At 37.0% G+C, this 19,713-nt stretch overlaps 1 protein-coding gene and 1 long non-coding RNA gene across 4 annotated transcripts; both read left to right on the forward strand.

The window, feature by feature from the left end:
• Window positions 1–34: 34 nt before the first annotated feature.
• On the forward strand, window positions 35–17,447 carry dedd1 (death effector domain-containing 1). 2 transcript variants are annotated; one of them, XM_028822478.2, is made up of 5 exons: window positions 35–1,195; window positions 2,407–2,526; window positions 2,951–3,097; window positions 13,371–13,777; window positions 16,037–17,447. In XM_028822478.2, exons 1-4 carry the CDS (start codon window positions 715–717, stop codon window positions 13,736–13,738), a joined length of 1,116 nt encoding a protein of 371 aa, XP_028678311.1. In that variant the 5' UTR covers window positions 35–714; the 3' UTR covers window positions 13,739–13,777; window positions 16,037–17,447. The 2 variants fall into 2 exon arrangements, with proteins under 2 accessions (XP_028678311.1, XP_028678312.1); XM_028822479.2 differs by having other exon boundaries at window positions 38–1,195; window positions 13,371–13,762.
• Window positions 3,104–11,185, forward strand: LOC127526191 (uncharacterized). 2 transcript variants are annotated; one of them, XR_007933819.1, is made up of 2 exons: window positions 3,104–4,728; window positions 5,530–11,185. It is a non-coding gene; the product is annotated as an uncharacterized LOC127526191 (long non-coding RNA). The 2 variants fall into 2 exon arrangements; XR_007933818.1 differs by having other exon boundaries at window positions 5,533–11,185.
• Window positions 17,448–19,713: the final 2,266 nt, after the last annotated feature.

Below are 19,713 nucleotides of genomic sequence, written 5' to 3' on the forward strand. Positions count from 1 at the left end.
GTGTATGACAACCCTCGTGCTGTTGGAAATTACCAGAAAAGCAAATAATCCGAGCCCTGTGAAGTCAGAGGCAGAAGGCAGTGGTGGGTGTATTGCAGATAGACTTTAAGCATATTACAGAGGAGAGGACATTTATTAGTTGTTTTTGAGCCGTAGTGGTATCTACATGAAGTTAGTTGGGTGAATTTGAGAGAGCGCGGATATGTGTATAGCATAAATTTGAGTAAACAGAACGAAAACTATTAGTGTAAGGGTCATTTTCTCGAAAATTCTTTTTTTCTTACACTGCTTTGAGCATTCGAGAAACGAGCAATTAGCCTACTTTCAGTCATAGTTGAAACTATAAAGGTGTTGTTACGGAATTTTTAGACGTTTTTGCAAACGACCAGGTATTTCTGGAAAATCGTTAGGGCGATTGGTTTAGAAAACAACATATTAAGTTAAAACGACTTGTGTTTAATGGGCATTAAAAGCGGTTGTTTTGTGTCATAATTGCAGTTCGCTTGATTCGTTTGCAGGGACTGAACGAGCTTGTGTTCGATGTTAAGTTCTTCACGTATATTTTTATTTGTGTATTATTACAGCGATAGCACACTATAAAGGTGTTGGTATTTTATGTTAACTGGCCCGTGGTTGCTATTTAAAGGGTCATAAACTGCACTGAACCTTACTTGCCGTTGCACGGCGCTGTTGAGTGTTTAGGACTGTTGCAGCATGTCGGGGCAGCGGAGACCGCTGATCGCCCATTCTTGGGAGGAAAACGAGTGCTTAATCTACTATGGAATGCAGTCTCTGCACGAAATGTTTGATGTGATCGGCTCTCATCTGACGGACTATGATGTTGAGGCCTTGTCATTTTTATTAGAAGAGCTTTATCCGGCTTCTCACCCGTTGGACCCAGCAACATGGGTGGTGGACCGGGGCGCTGAAGATGATTTGGGCCCTGAAGATACCGGACCTTCGCCTAGTCTCCTGCGAGCTTGGCAGCGGTACCAACGCACAACAACAACCAATTCTAATCAACTCTGGTGTAGTTTCAATGCACTCCGACCTAAAAACGGTGTAGAATTGCTCCTGCAGCTTGAGAAGCGAGGCTTGTGTAATGAGTCCAATTTCAACCATCTACTACAGCTGTTGCGCATCCTTACTCGGCATGATTTGATCTCATTCGTCACCCAAAAAAGACGAAGGACAGGTATGTGCAGTACGGTAAGAAATTGGATTGATGTAGACAGGCTCGTGAGGAAGAGGATGCTAAATAGAATTTTTCTGTACTTGGCCGGGGGGGTTAGGGGTTGTATTTTCTTTAGAAAGTTAATTGGAAATTTAATCGTTTTGTATTATAGATTTATTGTTAATGTTTTAATTTTAAATCTGTCATTTCCTTAGTAATGTATGTTACATTTTTGACCCCCCAAACACTGTGTAATAATTGCCGTTCAGTATTTGTTTTAAAGTCGTCATGAATATAATCTGAGAGGTGTTGTGTTGTATCCAATGTGATAGACTAACCCTCCTAGAAAATATTTGATGTGTGCATCAATTATGTGTGTGTGATTAGTCAGAATAGACAGAAGCCTGTCCACGTAGAATTTGGTAGAAATTAGACAGAAACCAAATCAATGAAATGTTTTATAGATGCACAAGTTGATAAGTGCCAGGAGCATATTTCTGACTGTATTTTATATATTTGACAATCCTAATATGAAATGCATTCTTTACCTTAAGTATATAATTTTCTTACTTGAAATATACACGCCCTTGGCCATGTTTTCTTGAACTGTACAGCCTGCCCACTGTGTCTGTTTTTACACAACTCTGTAGTCACTTGTGTCCTTTATAGTAAAACGTGACAGTACTACTTATTTCTTGCAACGTTTGCTCCCTCGGTGCTGGGCATGTTGACATTAGATTTCATAGTAAACTTAATCTCTCCACCACCTTACATTCCCTTCTTTCCAAATACCGTTCATGGAGTTGTCAGTGTAGTTGTTTACAATGGATGTTAGCAAAAAATAGGGTTATAATATTTTAAAATAAAGGTGTTGTATTGTATAGCATTGACTTGGTGAGCTCTTTATGACAGTAGTTGGCACGATAATCATTTGTATGCACGTATCTGTATATGTTCAAACCAGATTGTTTTGAATCAAGTTCCTTTCCATACCACAGAAATGTGCAGCTTAGGTTGAATGGAGTCACTAAATTGGTTTAGAGTAAGATGGTACTTGAGAGGTGCCCTGATCAGACCCCCTTCAAACACAGCTATTACATCACTCTTTTTCATGTAGTAATTATAATTTTATAAAGATTTTGGACATCTCTTGTGTGTTTTTGTTATAGCCATTCATTTAAGGTGTAAAGAATAGCATTAAAGTTAATTGTGTAAATGTGTTTTACTTGCAGTGTCTCCTGAGCGATATAGTTATGAAATGCCCACTTCTAACTCAAAGGAGGAAGGAATTGAAGTAAAGCATGATAAAAGCCTCAAAGAGCCAATAAGTGGAGAAGGCCAGTGGAGAGCAGGTCAGTGAATTGATTTTCTTGCTATTAATTTAATTTTGTTAATTCCATATTATTTCATGAACATTTTGGGTTTTCCTCTACGTCTCCTGTTTACTGAGAAATGTGTGATTTTTGTTTTTAACAACTAAGGTAGAGAATGAAATAACATTTTTAAACTCTACTAATCCAATTTAAAGATATCTGGGGACATCAAGCTTATTCCACTAAAACTTGGTAGGGGGCATGGAAAGTCCCTGGACTGGTGCCAGTCCATTACTGGGCTCACTCACATACAGGGCAGGAGTTCCCCACAGACATGGGGAGAACTTGGAAGCTTCCCACATACAATGGAAAGGCATGAGAATTCTGCACAGAATATTTTATTTATGTGAAAAAGCAGTAATTACCCACATTTAGTGTAACTGTATTAAAATTGTGTCCATAGGTGTGGATCCAAACTTGCCACATTCCACCAGTCATACACCTCGGCGTGGTAAGAAGCGTCGAAGTGGTAAACTCCATAAACCTAGAGCAAGAGGAGGCGAATCGACCTTGCTGCAGTCTTCACCTGTCCAGGATAGAGTGACATGTGGTATGAAACTTGCCTTTCTTTTTCTCCCACTTTCTTTAGCTTGATTATTGTTGGTAGACTATGGTGCGACAGTAACCAGCCAAATCCTTCTGCATTGGCTTTAAAGTAGTTTTAGTATTTCAGAGAAAAGGCTCAGGATTGTTTTTAGCTGTTATTTCCTTCGCCACCCCCTCCCCCATTTTCTGTTTATAACATGGATAAATGGGGAGAAAAACTATTCTGAGGTGTTTTCTTGAACAGCAGTGACAGACAACATACATTTATTTGTACTAGTCTGATTATTTTTGCTCAGAATGCTAGTGAAAATTGCTGGCTTTTCCTGTTTAACCCCAGAATTAAGAATTGTTTAAGGCTAATATCAGAGTATATTAATCTCTTTGATGTGTCAAGGCTGATTCAAGACAATGTACAAGATCCTGTAATAGTTACTTGTAGATTTACCAGAAATAGGTGTGTTACACTCCACTGATACCCCATTTTTCTCACTTGGATGTAAAGGGAAGATTAGATATAATCAGTAACTATGCTTTAAAGCTGCTGTCATCTGTCTAAAGAAAATGTTTTTGTATCCGGTATCTGAAAATCTGTTCTTTCATTTCCTTTACTCTGCTTGTCTGCTTCACTCCCTGGAAATGAGACAAACATACTGGTTTCTGAGGAATTTAACATGTGGTACACATGCCTACATGGAAACCCAAAGCTCGGTACACACTTCAGTTACTGCTTGCTTTGTCTGAATAAGCTTCAGCAGTCTGCTTGAAGAGCAGGCCAAGTTAGCTGCCCATATGTCCTTTGTGAGCAAAAGTATAAAATCTTTACATATCAAATTATCACCTGTGTTCAAAGTTATTTGCTGTTCACTGCTACACTGCATGGAACTTGTTCAGCTGGGCAGCATTCAGTGGAATTTTGACTTCATTTGGCACAGTGACACATTGGATAGAAAGTACTTTCTATTGACTTGAAAAGATACCTAACTTGTCATGCCCTAGCCCTACATTATTGTACACCACTGGGACACATCATTTATTAAAATAAACCACATTTTTGTGTTCTGTGACTAAATTACAAAAAATAAGTTAGCTTTTACAGTTAGAAGTTACTGCCCCATTTGGACGTTTAAATGAGAAGAAGGCATTTGATGTGCTTTTTTTTCCTGTAGAGGTTTACTAAGCATGCTTTTGTGTTAATTTAATCTGTTTCAAGTTTGTAAGTAGTGGCCATCTCAGTCAGTTTGTCTCCTACTTCAACATACAGTCCCTGTTTGATTCTTATTAAATACATTGATTTCAGAGAGCAGAAAAAAATACATAAAGCCTTAACCATGCATCCTCGAAAAAACCAGTGTGTGACTCTTGTTTTGTGAAAACCTTCATTAAACTTATAGAATATCTTGAAGGTTTTTTTTTCCCTCCCATGTTGTTGGTTTTTTTTTCCCTCAAAATATTGTGTTTGTACTTTTGTGTTTCTCCATTAGCATTGTTGCCTGCTACATAAAGAACAATTTTTTGCCTTCTCAACAGTTCGCAGGCAGTGATTCTAGAGAAGAGCGAGTGTCTGTCAGTAATGCTCTCGTTCATTCACAATTACCATTCACGCAAACTACCTCTGCTGCTACCCAGCTTTTTCTGGTAGGTTCTCTCTCATGGATCAGCACGTAAGGAACTAACAAACTGCATCTCTGTTCAAGCTTATAACCGTTTGCTTAAACATGGGGAAGTCAAAATCCAATAAAAGTGTTTTACTTCCTGTCTGCTTGCTCATCATGTACTCAGTAGTTTGCAGATGAAACATCAGTTTTCTTAATAATGTCTTAATGAAAACAATCAATGTTGTTTTATTAAAATTCTTATGGGCTCTAGTTATCACATTCCCACCCCCTTAAAAACAAAAATTTCATGGCTTACCTTTAAGCACTTGAATAGTGTTCACCTGTCTGTCATAGTTGACATTCTGGCCTTTGAGTGGCATGAGAGATTGGGCCATTCTTTCCGAATCTCTTTGTTTAGAAGTGTGATTAGCCACTTATTTTTGAAGTAGCTTATACTTTAAAGTTGGTTACTGCTAATCCTGTTTAGGATCACACAGTTATGAGTGTCATTTTTTTGACACTTTAAGCATAATCTTTACATTTCCAAAGCTCATTGTTGTAGAAATAAGATTTGTTCCATATGCCACGCCAGAAATGCCGGGGTATAATTATTATACAGCCAGGTATATTCACTGATTCAAAGTAGTGAATGATGTGGTACAATTATTTAGGGCCAGTTGTGCCACATTTCTTTTCACTTTCAGATGGAAAGGTATTTTTTCTAAATGCTCAAGTTTGGCTGTTTAAATGATCAGGGAAATGGGGAGGGGGATGGGAAATAAGATGTTGCCTGAAATGTTCTTCCGATGCAATTTTTGTTTGATCCCACGTTTAATTCCAGCAGGTGTGCAATGAAAAATTGATGGTCAGAGAGACAATCTCTAAAACAGACTCAAAGTGGCGCTCAACAATAAAGTATGTGCTCTGATACAAGCATTCACCAAGGTAATCTTACATTCTAAATCCTGTGAAAGCACCTCAATAAAACAACCTTTAAAGTGGATGCATAACATTTACTTTGTAATTGGAACAGATTGCTATCTTTTGAGTCATTTGGTGCGGTTCTTTGACCTGTGCTTCAGAATGTTCCTCACATTATTTTCCCCTACTCCTCCAGGCATTGCTACTTCTGCTTATTTTAAAGCCTATGCAATTGATTATATCATTCATGGGTTTTTGGCAGATCTGGCTTTTGAATCTGTGGACTTCAGAGAATTCACTGAAGTTCACACATTACCTCTCAAAATAGCAGTTGAAAACATTTGAATTTTTTTTAAACAAAAAGGAGCTTAATTTTTGTGATCTTATGGAAGGAGGGAGTATAGGCAAGGCAAAAGGGCTACTTGCTCTACAATTGTATATTCTGTAGTTTTATTTGAACTGCCTGGAATCCCCTACCTGAGTAATACTGCTCAGGCCGCCTCCTTTTTTTATAATATGTACACAGACATGTGAATAAATAAAGTAACTTGAATGCTATGATGCTGTAATGCACAAGATTTTGAGATTTTTCAGGATGAGTAGAAGCAGCTGTATGTAAGCTCACAGTGGTTTCAATTTACCCGGCTTCTTGAGCTGACTACAGTACAATGGATGCATGTACATCCCCTTTAAAAATATGTATACATTTCTTCCTTGGTTAAAACCAGTTACTATAATAACTCTCTTATTTTTGAGGTTCACAGTGAACTGATTTAAGAACACCATGTGGTACTGGATGATTTGTTTTCCGTGCCTTTTTTATTGTAACTGTTTGGCAGTGAAAGATAATGATTTAAACATGCTATGTTAGATTTAAATATGGAGCAACAAGAGAGAAACTGGTTTCATTTAAATTCTGTCCAAGAAAATAATATTCATATCCGCTAATATTCCCCTTTAGAAATATTTTTTCTCTTTACTGGCTAAAACAATCCTCCACCGCTAGTGTTCTTAAACAGAAATGCCCAGTAAAGTTTTTTTTTTTAAACTTTATAGAGTGCATTTTGTTTTCTTTTGCAGGGAGATGTCAACATCTCCAGTTTATAGGTTGCATGCATCCTTCAGATGTCTGTCAGAGTTGATAAATGTCTTGTTACATTTTTTGGTTAATTCTTCAAGCAAGATTGTAGATACTTTTTATTCTGAATAGTTATAGCAGTTAGCTTTCATGATTTCAATGTTATTTTTTCATCTGTGCTATAAACCCAACCTTGTTTTTTTCCTTGCTGTTTGCAGTTTAAAAGACCAGCACAAAGAGAAAGATTGCGTCTACTCAGTGAGAAAACACGTTCATTTAGGAAAAAAGACACCGATTTTCTTTCACCGCTGTTGGCTGTGCTGCTCAGGTTTACATTTAACACGTGTATTTTCCATTTCCCCCATCTGATCAAGTTCAGCTCCTCAATGAAACAATATCTTAAAAAGAAAATGATTTGGGGAAATGATAGTTACTAAAGAGTGTATTGCTCACTAAGATGCTCTGTTGATCAGTAAGAGTGAAAAAGCTACCCTTACTGATAAGAGCATGCAAGGCATTCGGCTGTCTCTGTCAGGTTAATGCAACACTGGATTAATAAAAATGTTGGAAGACCTCTTGGAGAACTGACCTTTTGACAAATCAGTGAAGATAACCAGTTGGCTGTTTTTGTACCAGATTCATCCTGGAAGAAAAATGTTCAACCTAAAGGATGTAATTAATTATAAAACTGTTACAATTTCATGAAAATGTAGATTCCAGCCAAAGCATGACTGACTACCTTTGGCAGCTGCCTAGGCTTTTCTAGGTATATAGTCATTGGATGTAATGTCATGTGGCCCAGGGTTCATGTTCTGTAATGCAGCAACTGTTGCTAGAGGCTTGTTTTGTGGCCTTTTTATTCCATAGCTGATGTGGAATTCTTTCTAAAACAAAATAATGCTTCCAAATTTTAGTTCTTACCTGTTTTTTTTTTTTTTTTAAATTTTTTTCTAAATTGATTGATTTAGAACTCTTATTTTTCGGTTATAAAAAAAAAAAAAAAAAGTTGCATTCTGTGAATGGTGTGTTTTGAGTTTTCTCCACAGTGTAAATTGCCTTGTAAAAATTCCTTGGTTTATACCTGATACATACAAATGACACAGACTACTTCAGTTTACTGGAGGTTATTGTTTTGAATAATGTGTGGTGAACACAAACTACTTCAGTTTACTGGAGGTCATTGTTTTGAATAAATGCGTTGTTGCATCTCACTGTTGTAACCTGAATGTTTGATCTTCCAAAGAAATTCTTAGGAATTTCTGCCTACATAAATTGCATTTCTTTCCTTGGTTACTTATGGGTTAAATATAGTTGAAGATTGTAATATATCTCTTTAATTACTTTGGATTTATTGTATCAGGGTTTTATTATGCACCAAGTTCTGCCCCTAAGTTTGCAAGTTCTTTTCATGAAACTTCTCAAACTGCTCAAATTAGCCTGCTTCTTTCCTGAGTGTAATTCTGCATTTAGTAATGTGAAAAAATGCTATTTCTAGTCTGTTTCATTGTTACGCCTTTGTAAAATGTTTCAGTCTAAAAGACAGGTTTTTTTTTTTTTTTTTTTTTTGTAAATAGGTAAAACCTTTAATTCAGTCCTGTCCATGGTTTATCCCCCTAGTTTTCTGGTTTTCATTCACTTTTTAAAGTCTTAAGTTTGGTATATTTAAAGTTGTTTCTTTACAGTCGATGTATTTATTTTGCAACATGAAATTGCATTCTAAAGTGAAGCATATTTTATTATAAAAAAAAAAAAAGAAGAAGAAAGAAAAAAAAATAGCCCATTATTGTGTTTTGTAATGGAGCCAATGGGTACCAAGGTCCCTTTATACAAAAAAAAAAAACCCCTTAAAATGTAAAAGTGCATCTATTTTTGAAGTAGCAAAAGTTTTGACTTGAGAAAATGTGCCTTTCTTGTTTGAAGTATGCATTGACACAACAAACGTAAACTGAAAGTAATACATTTATTTTATCAGAGATTCTTGGGACTATTTTCTTAAGGTATGTTATGTTTCTTTCTGATTTGTTTGCTGACCGACTGTTAGGGGTGGATTTATTTCATGACAACACTGAACAACAGAGCCACCCTCAGCCATTGGAATTCTGTATTATTTTACAAAACCCATGAAACAACATGTACAAGTGGCAGTTTAGTGAAATGCACACACAAGTGTTCAATGATACATTGCACACATAACAATAAACCTGAACTGCACTGATTCCACTGCCTTTTAAATTAAATTTTTGAGCCAAGTGACCTTTACTATGGTGTGTATTTCACATGGACAAAAATAAAATAATAAAGCCAAGTGTACTGTAAAGCATATGGAAGCATCACAAACCAGTTGCCTTTTTTGCTGGTAGTAAAAGAGCTGAGATAATGTTTTGAGTGTGTAAATTCACTTGACACTGATTTCAATGAATCTTTAAATGCATAGAGAAAACATGCAGCCTCCATATTGAACGTGGTGCTCTGAGGCAGGAATGACAGCTCTGTGCTACCACTCTGCCTATGTTTAAAAACATCTGTACTGAACTTGCTAAACTTGAGCCTGATTAGCAACACCAATTCACCAAAGTTTAAAGTGGCCCAGGCATGTGTCTATGTTCGTTCGTTCACCTTGGAATGGACAGCAATTGTGCCTGCCTTGCATCTGATGCTCGCTGGGATAGGCTACAGCTGACCTGCAAACCTGCCCTGGACAAGTGAGTTAGGAGGATGGATGCCTGTTTACATATAATATTTGTTTAATTCTTGTCACTTGATTACAAGCAACTCGCCTGCTTAATATTCTCTGTCACTAACACTGTGCATTATCAATCAGTCTAGGGCAGCAGGCAGTATCTTTTCAAAATAGAAGCGGTCACAAGTGTGACTTTTTCAGTTATTGTCTGTTTCTCAAACATACACAGCAATTCACATCTGGGCATCACAATTTAATAATGTTAGTAAAAAATGGTGATAACTTTGAGGTTATTCCAAATCCATGGTGTTAAAGGGGTGCAGCAGAGGAAAATTAATAGGGTAGATGACGATGTGAAGCACACAGCTGGTCTCTTTAGAAGTATGATTTGCATTTGTTGTCTTGAAACAAGACAGTTGTTTTGCAAGAGGTTTATGATCTCTATATGGATCAGAACTCTTAACATTTGGTAAGTTTTACACCTTTTCTTTGTAATGTGACTCTAGCATCCATAATAATGCAAGAGCATGATGGTAGTTTTTTTTTTTTTTTTAAATGCATAAAATATGCTTCATTTTAGAGTGCAGTTTCTTGTGGCAAACTAATATATATGATTGTGAAGAGATAACTTTGACTGGAGAAATACCAAAGTTATCCTTTAATGGTTCATTACCACCATGTCCACTGCTGCTTTAACTAAAAAAAAAAAAAAAAAATTCTGTTGAACATCAGAAGTTCAACTGCCATGTTTGTACAAATTTAAAATGAAATTGTCTGTAGTGCTGCATATGTGTTCCATGATCAAAGTAATCGGCATAGAGAAGGCCCATTCTTTTGATGCAAAGGCTTTCAGATTTACATAAACGTTGCTAAGCCTGATAATAAAATTGCAGAATTACTTACCAGTATATTGCAAACAGTTGCCAGTTTAAAAAATGCTTCAATTTCCATGAAACTGACGTGGCAGTTTTCAGAGGTATGTACTTTTAATATGAAGATTAAAGCTGGAGTATACATTTGAAACAGTCTTCTTAGTCCTTGACCCTGGTACTTTACTTGACTGTAGGCACATTTCATACCCTGCTAGTGCTCTATATGGTTGGCTGTTATAATACATTAATGGGGCTGTTATAATACATTAATGGATGCAGTGTTCATTTGTAGTATAACTTTAGGCCAACAGTATTTTGTAATCATTATAAAAATAATTAGAGGAACGCAGTTGTTTCTGCTAGTTATATTTTTATAGTGATCTGTTTCTAATACATTCAAAGTTTTACTTTAGTCGTATTCTGACATTTGAGACAAATTGGCATATTAAGAAGTGTGAAAATTATTTAGTGCTTTCTATGATGTCTGTTAAAAGTAAATACATTTCATTCACAAGACTAGTTTTGCCAGTGATTTTAGAACAACCTCATCTCTCTGGCAGTGCTGAATTAACAGTGACTCAGTACAAATTACTGACAAACTAGTTTGTTTTTTTTCACAAAGTGAAAAATGCAGTTATTTACTCATTGTCTTCAGTACATTCTGACCTGTTTTCATTCAGAATACAATTTTAGGGAGCCTATGTTTTATATTTCAAAAGTTGTACATGTGTTGCAACCCCCATACTCCTCCCCCACCCCTAAAGGTCTGTAGCTACAAACTATTTAAACTGTGTTCATTCTGAAAATGTGACATTCTATGATTTAAGAACTTGATTACAGTGAAAACCAGCAGACATGGGGGGTGTGGGGGATTGGCACCAGGACAGAAGTAAATGTGGTGTATAATCTCTTGGAGACGAGCTAACCTTGCTCATACTTTTTTTTTTTAATTAAAAAAAAAAAAAATCTTAATTTTAGAGATGTTGTATTCTCATGTGCTCATTAAAATTTCAGATGCAAGCTATAAGATTTGTGTCATGTTACTTTAATATATACAGATTTAGTAGAAATGTTCATTGATCTGAAGCTGCAGCTGAAACCCCTTGTTGTGGATTGATTGTTGTGATCGTTTGTGTTCTCAAATGCACTCTTTTATGCCTTCTTTATACCAGTTGACTTTACAGGGATCCATGAACTTCATAGAGGTTCAACAGCTGTCATTAATAGTTACAGTGAAATGATTTTTACTGATTTTTGATTATGATTATATTCTTTAGAGGAGAATTGTTTTTGAACCCTACATAGTTAAATATACTATTATTTACTGTCCTGTTCATGAGAAAAATCCACAACAAGTTTGTTTCAGAAGAGTTGTTTTTTAGCAATAAAATATTTGTTCATATTTATTTTTGATTGACTGGAAGTTGATATAAATATGGCAACATTCACATTTTAACTTGTAGATTTTAAAACATAGTTTTAAAATACAAATGATCATTTTGCTGTTAGCATTAGGGTGGATCTTTTGGGTCCGCTTTCTGTTATGTTCTTCCTTGCAGCCCTTGGACATGTCATTAACTGAGGAGCTGCCTTGCATCTTTTTGCAACAACTTTTATGATTCAGCGTTATAGCAGTTGGAATCCAAATGTGTGATCCTTTTTACTGGTCAGAATCTTACTTTATCTATTTTTTAAACAAACCATGTAACAGTCTGGGCCTTAATATTTTACTTTAATTTTCCACATTTTTATTGCTGTTTACAAGATAAGCTTTTAACTGTCTTCTGAACTGCTCCTGAACATTTTGACTTCAGATGGCTCTTACTGCAGTAACATCGATAGATATTTCTCAAACTTGTTGCTGCCTCTGTTACTGACCCAGTATTGCTTAAGAAAGTGCATTCCTTGGATATTGCATTTTCATCTCCCTACATATATCCCAGTTATTTGTCAAAACCTTTCTTAGTGGCTGCTTTTATTCTATATTTTATCTATAGTTGCTGCTGTAATTTTTAAAAACAGTGAAGTACTTTTAAAGATGTCTACCTGTGGAGCATTTTGGTTGGGTCTTAGAATCCTGCTTTGAACAGATTCAGGAGTCTGAGAGCACTGACTTTTTTTTTATATATATATATATATATATATATATATATATATAAAAAAAAAAAAAACCCTCCCGATTAAGTTTGGGTGGAGGGTGGGGGGATTGGAAGGGATAATAGATGACTATTGCTCTGCTGTACAAGTTAATGATTCCGCAGGAGATGTACCATCAAGCCACAAAATCTGAACAAACAGTATGAGGAAAAGCTGGACATAGTGTGAGTGTAAATTACAATCTTTCACTTCCTGTATCTAATTAAAATCTCATATCCAGAACTTTTCAGCATACATACATGCATAATGCTGAATTTAGCACTCTAAAATGCCCACAAGGGTTGATTTTTTTTTTTTGTTTGTTTTTTAATATTATTTAGAGCCTTGGACCATGTTGGGTGTTCTGCACATCCTGTGATAATGATGTGAATTGTTTTTTGAAAGAGCGCATAACTTGCTGACTACTTTATATCAGTGCCTGTGGCTCTGTTTTTGGGGCTCATTCAGTACTTTTTTTGTAATTTACTAGCCAAGCACAACCAATGGCTTTCTGTATACTTATGTAGCAATATGTGTTGTACTTCATATATAGTAAGAAGTTTTTTTTTTTTTTTTTATATATATATTTTGCAATGAATATTTCTTCAACTTTTATAAAGGCTAACATGGCCAAATCTGGGCTAAGAGAATGCTATGTTGTCATACTGGTCTTTATGTATGAACTCGCTGCTTGGATTTCTTTCAGTCATACGATCGTGAGCCCCAGCAATGAACGATAAACTTTGTAAACACTTTTTTATGCCTATTTCTTAAATTATTTTAAGCATAAAACATGTTTCCCCATTTTTCATTTTGGGAAAGTAGTGATTTCATACTGTTTGTAACTTGCATTGATTTATGTTTAATAAGTGTGTTTATATGTATGTATGTATGTATATATGTGTATGTTAACTAATTTCCCCTCTTTCTTTTTCTTTTCTCCCACCCCTCCCTGGGATCTTGGGTCCTGTGTTACACATTTTCATTTTAAACAGACATCAGGCTACGTGTTCGTGCAGAGTATTGTGAGCATGACAGCATCCTCAGTGGAAATGTTGTTTCTAATAAGCAACATGCACTGGAGCGCCAATTTGAGCTCTTCAACCAATCCAACACTATCCTGAAGTCCCGTGACCTGGGGTCCATCATCTGTGACATCAAGTTTTCAGAACTCTCCTACCTTGATGCCTTCTGGAATGATTACCTTAATGGATCTCTACTTGAAGCTCTGAAAGGTGTCTTCATTACAGACTCTTTAAAACAAGCAGTAGGACAGGAAGCAATTCGGTTATTGGTTAACGTTGACGAGGATGATTACGAAGAGGGTCGACGCCAGCTTTTCGAAAACCATCCTATGCAGTGACTCAGGTTTCCACTGGAGGGCAGAGTCCTGATATTCAGAGTATGTGAATGTTGCATAGTAATTGCTTTTGATTGTAGAATGTGTTTTATCTACCCAAGGTGATAATTTTGTTTCTGTTCAGTTAAATAGTACTCTAAATTGCATGGGCATTATTTTATTTTTTTTGTTCTTAATTTTGTTGTAATTGTTCTGCTACATTTTTTGATAAGTCCATCCATCCATTTTCCAACCCGCTGAATCCGAACACAGGGTCACGGGGGTCTGCTGGAGCCAATTCCAGCCAACACAGGGCACAAGGCAGGAGTCAATCCCGGGCAGGTTGCCAAACCACCGCAGATAGTTAAGTCCATTGTGACGTTGATTTTTTTTAGTTTTATAGTCCCAGTAATTTGATGCTGCTGAGTCATGGCCCTGCATGACTGGGTGTAGATCCCAGCCCCACTCTGTTGTCAATCCAGAGTCTGCAAGTTCTGTCAGTGTCTTACTGTTCCTGGTTTCCTCTCGCATTCCGAAGGTTTTGTGTATTGGATGACTCTAAATTGTTTTGTACTGTATTTGTATGATTGTACTGGTTTACACATAAACACTGTTCAGGCACACATTAAAGAAATATGTTGTGTTCTCTCGGATACACTTGACAATCCTAGTCCTCCTATAGTAGAATCGTTCTTGCCTTCTGTCTGAACTTGCCAATAAGCTTTATTTTAACATGACCTTGATGTTAGAAAATGGTTTGAATGATTGAATAGATTTTTCTCTAATTTTGTTGATATGTCAATCCATCCATTTTCCAACCTGCTGAATCCGAACACAGGGTCACGGGGGTCTGCTGGAGCCAATCCCAGTCAACACAGGGCACAAGGCAGGAACCAATCCCGGGCAGGGTGCCAACCCACCTCAGGACACACCAAGCACACACTAGGACCAATTTAGAATCGCCAATCCACCTAACCTGCATGTCTTTGGACTGTGGGAGGAAACCGGAGCGCCCGGAGGAAACCCACGCAGACACGGGGAGAACATGCAAACTCCACGCAGGGTGGACCCGGGAAGTGAACCCAGGTCTCCTAACTGCGAGGCAGCAGCGCTACCACTGCGCCACCGTGCCGCCCTTTGTTGATATGTGTATTTTTTAAATCTTTTATTCTTTTCATTTCTGCATCTGGATAAATATGTACAAGGAGTAATTTGTAGAGTAGTTATTTGGCCAGTATGTAAACCTGAGTTTTTGTGGATGGAAATTGATAGATTTATTTTAAATAGTAGAAAAGGCCATGCAGGTCCAGTGTTGCATTTTTTTTTTTGTTATGCCTTTGTAGTTGCCATCACAGGGCATTCTCCAAAATCCTGTTTGTTGCATCACAATGCTAATGCTAGGTACATGTTCAAGTTTTCCAGCTACAGATTAAGTAACTGCAAAACAATCGGATACATTCATCTGTCCAGCAATCTGTGCTACAATATGAGTTTTGCTGGCCAGTGTCAGGATACATTTTTCAAAAATTCTGAATTATTTTACACTTGTTTGGTACTTTGAGAAAAGGTTATGAAGGTTTATTTTTTAATGTTTGTGATCAAAAATTCTGAATTATTTTACACTTGTTTGGTACTTTGAGAAAAGGTTATGAAGGTTTATTTTTTAATGTTTGTGATCAAAAATTCTGAATTATTTTACACTTGTTTGGTACTTTGAGAAAAGGTTATGAAGGTTTATTTTTTAATGTTTGTGATTGGAATGGTTAAGAAAATGTTTTAGATGTGTTTGTGTATGGCAAATGGTAGCTCACTTGCTCCTTTTCAGGGTTGTGGGTGTGCCAGAGTCTTTCCCAACAGTAGGTGCAAGGCAGAACTAGCCCGGCCAGGGCAGCAGTCTACCATAAGGCCCACTCACATAGGGTTATTTTGTAATTACCTTGCCAAAATACAGTATCTTGTGGGATGTGAGAGAAAATCAACCAGGCTTAGATGCTGAAAGCTCCAGCTCCACACAGAGTACCATCGTTTTTGCCAGGTGGGCAGTGTAAAGCAAATGTATTAAGATTTTATGTTGGTATTATCTGCTTATATGGCATTTAAAGCTACTGTGCTTTTGAAATGACCCAACTATTTTCCTTCTATTAGCATGTTCACCATATCTCTGCTTATTTTATCTGAATATGATATAAAATACTAAATAAAATATCTGGTAGAAATTCAAAAGTTATGAATGTGGATGATTTAATCAGGTGTTTAACAAAAACCCAACTTTCTTGAATATTTTTAATTGCAAACTAATATATTTTTTTTCCTTGATTTCAGGCTTGCACTTTTAATTTCAAGATGATTTGAAGGAAAGGAAGTGCAATTCATTGCAACTATCAAAATAAGGACCTTGTGGAACTACTGTTCATTTTCCCCTCCCCTGTGGCTGCCATTAACCTTGACTTTTGAAGATTTATCTTAAAGAGTACTGGTTCATTTTGGTGCACACAGGTTGTTCCCACAAACATCCTGTTTGAAATCTAGTAAAGTCTTCAGAGGGGTGCGGACAGGTTTTTTTTTTTTTTTTTTGTAGGTATGTCTCCTTGATAGACCATTATTTGGCTTTTTTTTTATATATATATCTTCTTGGTTTCACCTTGTAGTACTGTCAAGGTGCAACGTTCCTCTGTCACAAAGGTAATATGATTAATAAGGTTGCATGTTGCAGTCTTGTTGATCTGTTAAGTGTTAGACGAGTTGGGAGAGGAGGGGAAGCAATGACTGATAAGCCTGGTCCATTTATTATGGAAGCCAGATGGAATAAGTTGTTCAGACTTGCAAAATGTTACCTTTTTATAATAGTGGTGCTGTAATTCTCAGGGCCGTCCATGAAGTAACCCTATGTTGCTTAAAGAGGACTAGAGAAGTTACTTGCCATGATCTGTAAGAACAGATGGGGGTGGCAAGTGACCTATACCTCAGTTTAATTTTGCAACATCTAAGCCATCTCAGTCCTCTAAACTTCTACCAATCGGTTCCTGTGTTGAAATGCAGTGGATTGGTCTATGAGAAACCTGGAATTTTAACTTAAAAGGGAATTAAGTTTGTGTCATTGCAAGTGAATCGTAGATCTGGTTTTAGCAGATAGGCATCTGTGAAGCCAGGTGTACTGCTGAACAAATATTTATTGGCTGCCAATAGTTTTGGAACATGAATTGACCTACTGAATTTTGTGCCTCACAACCAAGCAGGGTAAAGAATATGACAAATTACCCTTGATGGAAACCCTTAATCCTGTCGGTAAAGGCTGTGTTTGGTGTTTCTACCTCCCACGTCACCTGCTTGGCTTGTGTACCTTTTGAATTGGCCAAGACTGTGCTCTAGATGTGATGTGTTTAGTATGGCAGCAGTTGGGACATGTGGAGATCAGTCCCAGCCTCACAAAATTAATTGAATTGATTCATTGTAGCATTTCCCTGATTAATTCCAGAATTGAAAAAAAAAAAAAAAAAACGATTTCTTGTCTTATTCAGTCTGACGTGCAAAAGGTGTAGGACTGAAAAAATATGTATATCCTAGTTTTAAGAAGAGCAGGGTTTTTTTTTTTCCTAATATAAATTGAAGTAGCGTTTATATGAAGTTGGATGATAGCGTTTTGTGTACAGATCATTTCTGATAGTTGTTTTGACTATTATGACTTAATATATTTGTATGAAAAATAAAAAATATATTCATTAAATAAACAAAAGTCTGCATTTTTCTGCATTGTAAATTATATGTAGTTGTCAGTCTTTTTAACTTTTATATCATTCCCTCCATTTCCTAGAACGCATTAAAAGAAGTGAAAGAAGCTGTTGGTTTTATTGTAATACTGCATTACATATCAACCTGCACGCGACAGCTCTCGTGTTACGTTTTTGACTTCCGATTAAAACTTCTACATTTACTAACTGTGGTTTCCACATTTGTTAGTGATTTGGACGATGGGTTTGAACGCACTTTACCTTTATGATTTTTTTTTTTTTTTTTGTAATTACACTACTAACCTTCTCCTTTGTTAGAGCAATTGTCTTCGGTTCACACTTTGAAATGAATGGAGTTTCCCAATACAGATTAAACAGTATATGAGAGATGCCATGTTAGAAAACTTGGGGTGCACGGTTGCTACGCATTGGAGACCACTCAGTATTGCATGCTTATCCATCTGTCACCAAATATGAACGTGACGAAGTAAAGATTGTGACACTGAAGTTGTTTGAATTTGCCCGGATCGCAAGGCCCAAACTGGACATCAAAACGTAATACGGTACATGAACGCTCTTGTCTAATGCACTTGGAGACCAGGGTGTAGGCAGAACGCGAGATATCAATCAACAATTCACTATGTCAACGTTGTTTGCATAGTACAGTTCGAATTCTTTTAAATATATATTAGAAAATATAAATGCAGGTTTATTAAGAATACGTAATAGCTTCACCTTCTTTTTGCGCAGCGTTTTTGAAGTTAAATCGAAAGGATGTTGCCTGACCGCCCCAGGAAACTGTTAGTAATGTTAAGCAAATCGTTTGCTTTTAACTAGTATTTGTTGTAATTTGCAACTTGTCATAACTTGTTGTAATTGCGTTATAGAGACGGTATATATTTTAAACCACCTTTCAATAGATCTTCAGCAGAAACCTTCCCTTGTAATTGTGACACCCAAGCCTTTCTTTAGCAAAGTGCTGATGAACTCAACTTCACAAGTGTCTTTACATGCTTGTCCTTGGGGTAACATTATTTGTTCACACCGTCAAGAAAAACGTGCTGAAGACCTGCTGCTTTAGCGTTTGAACTCCGATTTGCCTGCCGGCTTCTTGTGCTTCAAGAGTCCAAAAAGGGATAAAGCAGGCCTAATCTGTTGTAAGCCAAGAATATACACATTTGTTGCGATATTCGCGCGTGGAGCGATCAGGTTATGTTGAATTTAAAAGGCATTTTTGCGATTGTCGGGAGGGGAAGTACTCGAAACTGTTTAGTTATCCTTCCATTCGCAAGTGCATGCAATGAGTGAGCATAGACACCGAGTGGCGCTGCGTGCTCTTCACGCAGCTCGCGTCGACTTTGTGAACAGTGGCGGTCGCCTTGGAAACTTAGGAATTGAACAGGAGGTGCGCGTACCCGCAGACGGATCGGCTCGCGCGCAATGGCTGAGACCGCGGCGCCCACCGATGGATGCGCGGGTAATGTGCAGCTTTTTTTTCCTTTTAGAAAAAAAAATCTTTAAAACTTTGCATATTAATGTCGGCGCTTTGCATAATCTCTCCCGCGCTTTATTGATTGCAAAATGCTAACTGCAGCTCCTGCCTCTTCGCAGGCACCGAATGGGCGCGTGCCTCGCTCTGTCAAGATGAAGATTTCTTATATATCAAATAAAAAAAGAAAAAAAAAAAGCCGGAACGATAGCAAGGAATATAACATGTATGTTAGCAAAACATATTTGAGCTTTGGGGGCACGTTATCGAAAACGGGTTACTTACTTAAAAAAAGAGACTCTCATTCTAGAAACAGGAGATTGATATACTTTAGCGTTCGGCATAAAGCTGACACACCGCGGGAATATTTGATTTGGAGAAAGAAATGCATCTATTTACTCGTGTTTAGCGGATTAGGTAGGCATGCTCTCTTTGATGTGCTCGACAGTCCGGCGACCCAGCAAACCTACAGAAAAATGCCCAGTTTTTAGCAGTAACGGTACGGTACACAATGCGTCTAACCTATTGAACAACAGTAGAAAGAATAATACGTTTGAATATTATATACGCTAACGTGACCTGTCATATATGCAGTCGTCAGTCTCGCTCGTGACAATTGAATATATATTTACAACATAAATTTCAGCGGTTAAGTGCATACCTGTTCATTTGGCTTCCGACAATAATGAAACTCGAATTTTCTTTCTTGCGTGTTTTCTTTTTTGTTAATCCTAAAATGCCGTCTGCCGGACAGCTGTCTCTAAATGCGGTGCGGTTCTTTC

Source organism: Erpetoichthys calabaricus, chromosome 17 (assembly GCF_900747795.2).
Source record: "Erpetoichthys calabaricus chromosome 17, fErpCal1.3, whole genome shotgun sequence".
Classification (NCBI taxonomy): Eukaryota; Metazoa; Chordata; class Cladistia; order Polypteriformes; family Polypteridae; genus Erpetoichthys; species Erpetoichthys calabaricus.